Raw genomic sequence first — 7,817 nt, 5'->3', positions numbered from 1 at the left:
TGTGGCGGCGTGGCTCTTCCTGTACGTTCCCAGCGAAAAGAGTTTCATTGTCTATCTCAAGAACATTGTTGTTGCCGACCTCCTCATGAGCTTGACATTCCCGTTCAAAATTGTCGCCGACTCAGAAATTGGTCCCCCCCAGCTCAGCACATTCGTGTGCAGATACTCGGCTGTTGTTTTTTATGCAAACATGTATATCGGGATAACATTTTTTGGCCTCATAGGTTTTGACAGATACTACAAGATTGTAAAGCCATTGTTCACCTCCTTTGTTCACACAGTTAACTACAGTAAGGTGGTCTCTATAATCATATGGTTATTGTTAATGCTTATATCATTACCAAATATGATTTTAACTACCGAAATATCTGAAGAAAATTATTCCAGAAAATGTATAGGTCTTAAAAGCGAGCTCGGCAGACAGTGGCACAAGGCATCAAGTTATATTTGCACGGGGATTTTCTGGGTTGTTTTTCTTGTGCTAATCATTTGTTACACCTCTATCTCAAAAAAAATATATAGCTCTTACAAAAAATTCAGAAGGAACTCAGATGTGACCAAGAGGAAAACCAGCCGCAATATATTCAGTATCATGTTTGTGTTTGTCATCTGCTTTGTACCCTACCACCTCTGCAGAATACCATACACCCTAAGTCAAACCAGCTCACAGTTCAACTGCCAGGCCAAGAAGTCCCTCTTCTACGCCAAGGAGTTCACTCTTGTGCTGTCTGCTGCCAACGTGTGCCTTGACCCCATTATTTATTTCTTCCTCTGCCTACCCTTCAAAGAAAAGCTGTACCAAAAGCTGCATCTCAAGCCGAAAACTTCAGGCGAGGTTGAGATTTCCAAATCCAGAAGATCAAATACGCTTCGGGAAAGTATAAACATCCTATAGGTTCAGGTCCGTAAAACAGTGCACGTTTCAAAGTTATTCAGGGATGCAGATGTCTCCAAGAAACTCCGCGGAAGAGAAACACCAAAAAACCCAGGGTTTCAGCACAAAATACCACGTGGTGTTCCTCTGTATAAAAGCATTACTGCGTGTTGCCAGTATTTGCTACGTGCAGTTTCAGCTGATGCCATGACTGCGTTACGGCATGACATGGCCACCTGGATCTCAGAAAACTAGAGGAGTAACTGGAACCCCACATTCCAGAGCTCCGGGCCAGGTTCTCCGAAAGGGGCACCCAGCAGACCCAATAACCCCACCGACTTGCTGCTGCTTCTCACCACGCCGGGCACGACACACGATCAGACCCGACGGGCCTGGGAACAACCGACCGCTCCACCTCGGCTGGAGAACACCCCTCGGAGCCACGAGAGGAAGTTCAGCTCAAGCCCCCGGCCTTGGCCACCACCAGCCCATTGCACAGGCCAGAGACCCCGAGGGGAAGCTCCTCATGTACTGACCAGTCGCAGAGCACAGGGCTGAGGGCAACCTGCAGCCTAAGGAGGGACCCGATGCCAACAACTGGGGGGGGAAAAGTAAGGAAAGAAAAAAGAAAGGAAAAAATACACATCCAAACCTCAAAGACCTGCACAGAGCCTGAAAAACCCTCGGTAAAGCTAAGAAAACCTATATATATCTGTTTTATGGGAAACATTCTATAAAATGAGGAATTAAACACCACTATTTATCACCTGTTGTTGACTTTGGCATCAAACGTCAGAACATTTCCATAAACTGTGATGCTCAAGAGCAGCCAGTGTTTCAAGAGGACCCTTCTGTAACCTCAGTGGCAGTTACGCGGCACCACAGCCCGCAGGACTCTGGTGAAATAACTTGGTTTACAGGAAAAACAGTGGTACCGAACTGACAGAGCTCAGTACCTGCTGCTGCGGCAGGAGGAGGCAAGAACAGCCGAGGAGCCGACAGCTCACACACGCAGGGCTGTCAGCAGGCTCCGGGGTGTATTTAAACCCAGAGAGAACGGTTTGTTGGGTTTCCCATGCTTCTGGCATGATGATAAACATTTCTCGCTGTACAAAGGTAGCTGACCGCCACCAACCGCCTGTACATAAATACAACCTTTTCCAACTCTATTTTTCAGAGCAGCTTTTTTTTTTTTGACTGATTTTATCACTGTACAGGGAAGACACCCCCGTGCATAAAGCACCCACAAACGCCTTTGGGCAGCAGCTCTGGAAGCCAAAGGCTTTTGTTTTACTTCACAAAGACACAGGAACAGAACACACAAACAACCCGCCCTTCACCCTTCTGCCACCGCGTTTCCTTTCAGCCCTAACGGACCATCGCTCAGGGTGAGAGATTTCTAAACACACGGCCTTTGATCCTGCTGCCAGGCTGCGGGCAACTGCTCTCAGTGCCAGCACCCATCCGCAGTCACGGTGCTCCCACCACACAGGGCTGGATCCCACCCGAAGGGCCGGCCACAGGCCGAGTCAGACACGCGCTCGGGGAGCATACCGAGCTCCATTTACCCCCCGTCCCACCCCAAACCCCCCGTGCAGCCAGCAGCCTGGACCCTCATCTGGCTGCCGGGGCTGGGCGATCCCCAGCCAGCCCTTTGGGACCAGAGGAGGCTGCATTTTGGTAGCGGTTTTTACGGAAAATACATAAAGGATTATTTATGTGGCTCTTTCAGAGCTCCCCAAGTCTTGTCAAACTGAGGCTTTGCAGGCTCTTCCCCCCCAGCAAGGGAACCAGCCTGCTGGGGAGGGGAATCGGCTGCTTCGTGGGAGATTTTTTGTCATTTATGGCAAAAACATTTAGTTCCTTACACAGCACGGCTCGGTATCTGCCTCCGTAAATCTAACTCACTGCGGCTGTGAAAGCACGCTGGAGTGGAGAGGGGAAAACCCTTCCACAGTGTGTGCTTGTATGACTTTTTAATGACTTTGCAAGCTTTGAAAAAATTATTTATGCTGTAAAATTGATTCCTCACCCCACCCGATTACTCTATCAGAACAACCATCTCTGTACGGGCGCTGAGGGGAAAGGATGCTGCCCAACACGCTTCCAGAGGTGACACTGCATGCCTAGCTTTTGGTTCGCTTTGAAAACAGTATTCCAACAGCTTCACGACCAGAGCACGGCTCAGCGACCCCCGAGCCCACCGCCATCTGCCACCGCGTGCGACAGCTGGCACACAACACCGCTCCGAAACCAAGGGACGGGGCCAATTTTTCTCTGAGTGGGCAAGTTAATCCTGTCGCAGCTCGCCCTTGCCCAGCACATCCCACCCCAGGTGACCCAGGCAGCTCCTCCGACACGCGGCAGTCATGCGGTCGCACCCAGCTCTTGCCTTGCCAGCCCCCCACCTGGGGGAACTTCCCTAAAACCCCTGCGGTGAAAGTTAGGGGTAACCCGGAGCTGCACAAGGTTCCCCTTCCACGGCGACCCAGGGCTCAGCTGCAGCTCTTCCTCCTGCCGTCTTCACGGGGCGAGAGCACGGGCGCGCGGTGCCCACACGCCTCGTTTCTGTAACGCACAGCAAGGAGCGGCTCTCACACCCTTCCCTTCTCCCACCTCTGCATCCCCCGGCCTCCCGGAGCCTCCCAGCGCCAGTCCCAGCTCACTCCCCCCGAGACGCCGGAGCCCTTCCGGGGCACTGCTCCCTGCTCCGAGCCAGTGCGGCTGGAACACTGCTGCAGCCGAGGGTGTGCCTGCCAACAGCAGAGCTCCAGCCAGCCTCTGGAAGCTTTCTGGGCGTGAAACCCTTCTCCAAATGAGCATGCAACACATGGAGAGGGATTTTAGATATCAGGAAGGAATTCTTCCCATAGAGGGTGGGAGCACTGGGACAGGTTCCCAGAGAAGCTGTGGATGCCCCATCCCTGGGAGTGCCCAAGGCCAGGCTGGATGAGGCTGGGAGCAACCTGGGCTGGTGGAAGGTGTCCCTGCCCATGGCAGGGGGTGTGATGGGGTGCTTTGAGGTGATCAGAAGTGATCCTGACACAAGGGCCACCCACACGCATCTTTGGGGTGTCCAATTCAAAACATGAGGCTCCTGATGTTCTTTTAAAGGTCATCAGACGTAGGGCTGGTTTTTTAAGGTTTAGATGTTATTTAGCTCTGTTCGCAGAAAACCTTTAATCATTTTGGCCGAATTCCCACCAGCAGCCCTTCCCTTCCTGGCATCACCCCCCATCCCAGGAGTGACCCTAGGCAGGCGTGCATCGTGGAGAACCTCACATCAAAAGCCTAAACCTCAGCAAAGTTTAGACCACCAGACCCAGGGGTTTATGATGAGAAGCATTCTGCAACTTTACAGCAAAATCTGCCATCTGCACCTCTAATTCATGAACTCGACCGGCCTTTTGAACCAGACACCGACGGGGAAGAGGATGGCTCTGAGCCGCAGTGATTCAGCAGACTCGCGTTCTCACGTCCCTTCTCCTCCCGAAGCTTCCGCAGGCAGCACAGACCATTTCCCAGTACAGGTTTGCCTCACCACCACCTTGTCTTTTTAGACCCGGGGAAGTTTTCTGAGCTGTGAACCGGCTCCACAGAGCAGGGCAGACGCCAGCACACCCACACGGAGCAAACTGGCTGAATGCTACACGGCACGTTTAACAGCGAAGGAGAACACGAGTATGGAAAGATCAGTTTGGCTCGATGAGCACAACCCCACTAAACCAGCCCGTGTTTGCTCAAAACCGAACGCAGGATCATCCCAGACCATGAAGCTCTGCAAACATTTCGACAAATATGGTCTGAACTTTAAGCTTATGACTAAACTTAAAACCAGACATTCTTCACTTGTTTCTTCACAAAGCTCTGGTACGTGATTTGTAAATTCCTGTGGATTCTCTACTACAACCAAGTGCTGGGGTTTCGGTATCGCTGCCACTGCCTCAGCCCCCGGCCTGGCGTTAGACACGTTCTCCTGCTCGTTAAAGAATTAAAACATTGCAAAAAGCTTAACTCCAAACATTTCACTACATCCCTAATGTGTCCTCGTCACTTTTCACAGTGCTTGGCAGATGTCCACAGGCTGAGAACTGTAACTGCTACCAGTAGAACCCCCAAGTGCCCTTAAACCTGCAAATCCTGCTGCAACCCAAGCAAAAAAGGGAATTCCCTGCAGGAATATTATACTGCATGAAGGCCAACTGCACTGCACATCCCTGACTCCCTACAGATTTTCCGTGTCAGGCGTATGCAGGGGGTCAGGAACGAGCAGTCCCGCTGGGCTGTTCCCTAAACATGCACAGTTTTCTGTCACCTCCACCTTGTACGTGGTGCTGACACCTTCCACGTGGCTCGGCTACGCGAACGCCGGGTTTAACTGCGTCAGTCGGCGCACGGAAAACCACAGACACATTTCGAACGCCAGCAGACGCAGCCAGGGGAGAAGATCAACGTGCCGTGGGACTGCTGCGAGAGCAGTCGCCGGGACGCAGACCCTCGCAGCCCCCCGAGAGAGACCACCCAGACAGGTACGTGCTCTTTCCTCTTCGCCCCAGCCTACCCAAAGCCGCGTAAAGACACAGCCCGAAACCTCAGCCGCGCCTAAGGCACACAAAGCCGGGCTCAAGTACGCGGCGACCAGCCGTGCTGTACCCTGGGAAGCCCTGGTCCCACCCGGATTTCGGGGCTCGCTGTGCCGGGCTGCCTCTTTGCCCCCCGGGGTTCGAGCGGGGCTTCACCCTGCCCCAGCCAGAACCCCTCGCCCCAGGGCCATGGCAGCGCGGCCGGCAGCTCCGGGTGCTCCTCACCTACGCTGCACCCACCCAGGCTTAATGCGACTCGGTGCCAGGCTTTCAGGCCCAGAGCCCACCTCCCCCAAGCCAAGGGCAGGAAACAACCCGCATTCTAACTCACCGGAGCATCTGCAGTCGTCGTGGTTTCCAAACTACGGTACATGTTTTACAGCAGAAAACAAACGGGCAAATGCAGTCGTTCTCTTACATTCTATATTACAGTTAGGAAACGAAATAGAAGTGTTCATCTTGGATGGCATCAGACTGCAAATACACTGCGTTTCATTCCAAGAAACTCTAGTGAACGTGCCTCCTTCCCACTGCAGTCTGACAGCAGCAAACCAACCAGCCACCCCGCACTCACCGGGTAGCATACTTAGCTAAAGTAAGACCCACATTTTGTACTTTTCTTCCCTGTAATTTCTAGTGAAGCCTAAAAAGGAAGTGAGCAACATTATTTAATGGCTGCTTCCTTCAAAATGTGCTTTTTTCTAAAGGCTTCATAAAAATATGCAATTAATTTACCCTCTGTTCATGCAGGAAGAGAGGAGTTTGCAGAAACTTAGGACTGATTGGCACTACTTGCCCACTACCAGACGTCTCATGTATTGCTTCGACAGCGTATGAACTCCCAAACTCCCAATACATTTTTACAGACCAAGACCACTACAAATATTACCCTTTTTTTAGGCACAGTTCAATTCTTCTCAAGTTGTGAAGTTTCAGTATGACCGTCGTTAACCAGATGCTTAGTCTCCAGCAGCTTCAAAACCCTTCTCTTGGGTATTTTGGTTGGTTGGGGTGGGCGGTGTTAAACCACTCGCTCAGGACTGCTCTAGTGGGAAGGTTTCTCCGAAGTCTACACCCTTCCAAGAACAAGCCCTAATGCATTTCCAAACGCTTCGACACGACAAAGCCCTCGTGAGTGTCTGTGGAGCAGCATGGAGAGAGAGAAAAGCATTTCTTTCCAATTGCATTTTGCCATGAAATCACTAAAAACTGAACTTCCAGAGAACTAAGACGATTGCTCAGGAAAAGCTGATGTCACTGACGTCTTCTCGGTTCTTTCTGTAGGTGCTTGGGACCTCCCGGCAGCAAAATCCAGTTTACAATGTCAAGCAACGTTTCACAATGCCACATCGTTCAAGAAATGGAACCTTTTACCTATTTTTACTACTTGATTTTCCTCATGGGATTTATCGGAGGCTGTTTTGCACTGTGGGCATTCACACGGGAAGATCAGAAACACAAGTGTATGAGCATCTACCTAATCAACCTCTTGACGGCGGATTTCTTGTTGACTTTGGCGTTGCCAGTGAAGATTATTGTCGACCTAGGAGTCGCGTCCTGGAAACTGAGAATCTTCCACTGTCAAGTCACAGCCTGCTTCATCTACCTGAACATGTATTTATCAATCATATTCTTGGGATTTGTGAGCATGGACCGTTGCCTTCAGCTAATGCACGGCTGTAAGATCTACCGCGTTCAAGAGCCTGGATTTGCCAAGATGCTGTCTGCAGTCATATGGGTGACGGTTCTCCTCATAACAGTGCCCAACATGGCTATTCCAATAAAAACCATCGAAGAAAGCCCTGGAGCAGGATGCATCGATTTCAAAACAAAATTCGGAAGAGACTGGCACGTGTTCACTAATTTCATATGCACAGCAATATTCCTGAATTTCTCGGCCGTGATACTGATTTCCAATTTCCTCGTCGTTAGGCAACTCTACCGAAACAAGTACAGCGAGAGCTACGCAGCCGTGAAGAAAGCCCTCATCAGCATACTGCTCGTGACAGCCAGCTACCTGCTGTGCTTCGTCCCGTACCACATCGTCCGCATCCCCTACACCCTGAGCCAAAGCGACACCATCACCAGCTGCTCCCTGAAACAGGCCTTCTTCAAGGCCAAGGAATGTACCTTGCTGTTCGCAGTGTCAAACCTCTGCTTCGACCCTATTCTGTACTACCACCTCTCCAAATCATTCCGACTGAAGTTTACCGAGGCCTTCGCAGCACCCAAGTAGGCGAGGGCTCTCACAGACACAGGGGCACAACGTGGAAGCGGAGCGCGGATGCAAAGGCTGTGATCCCGAAACACGTTGGAAAGCGTGCCACACCGCAGTGCGGACGGCCATCGTGCAGCAGGGA

General features: G+C 51.4%; 2 protein-coding genes across 2 annotated transcripts in view; both read left to right on the top strand.

Annotated features, from left to right (window-relative positions):
• P2RY14 (purinergic receptor P2Y, G-protein coupled, 14) overlaps nucleotides 1-895 on the top strand; it is a 999-nt gene extending 104 nt beyond the window's left edge. Inside the window, exon 1 of the mRNA XM_010154234.1 lies at nucleotides 1-895. This exon is cut by the window's left edge and continues 104 nt beyond it. Coding sequence (XP_010152536.1) covers nucleotides 1-895 — 895 coding nt within the window.
• Nucleotides 896-6,778: 5,883 nt separating this feature from the next.
• Nucleotides 6,779-7,756, top strand: GPR171 (G protein-coupled receptor 171). The gene is given in 1 exon segment (XM_010154235.1): nucleotides 6,779-7,756. A coding segment is annotated over 1 exon segment (978 nt).
• Nucleotides 7,757-7,817: the final 61 nt, after the last annotated feature.

Source organism: Eurypyga helias, unplaced genomic scaffold, assembly GCF_000690775.1.
Source record: "Eurypyga helias isolate BGI_N326 unplaced genomic scaffold, ASM69077v1 scaffold42766, whole genome shotgun sequence".
NCBI lineage: Eukaryota > Metazoa > Chordata > Aves > Eurypygiformes > Eurypygidae > Eurypyga > Eurypyga helias.
Note: the sequence above shows the minus strand (reverse complement) of the source record. Positions and strands in the feature narration are given on the sequence as shown.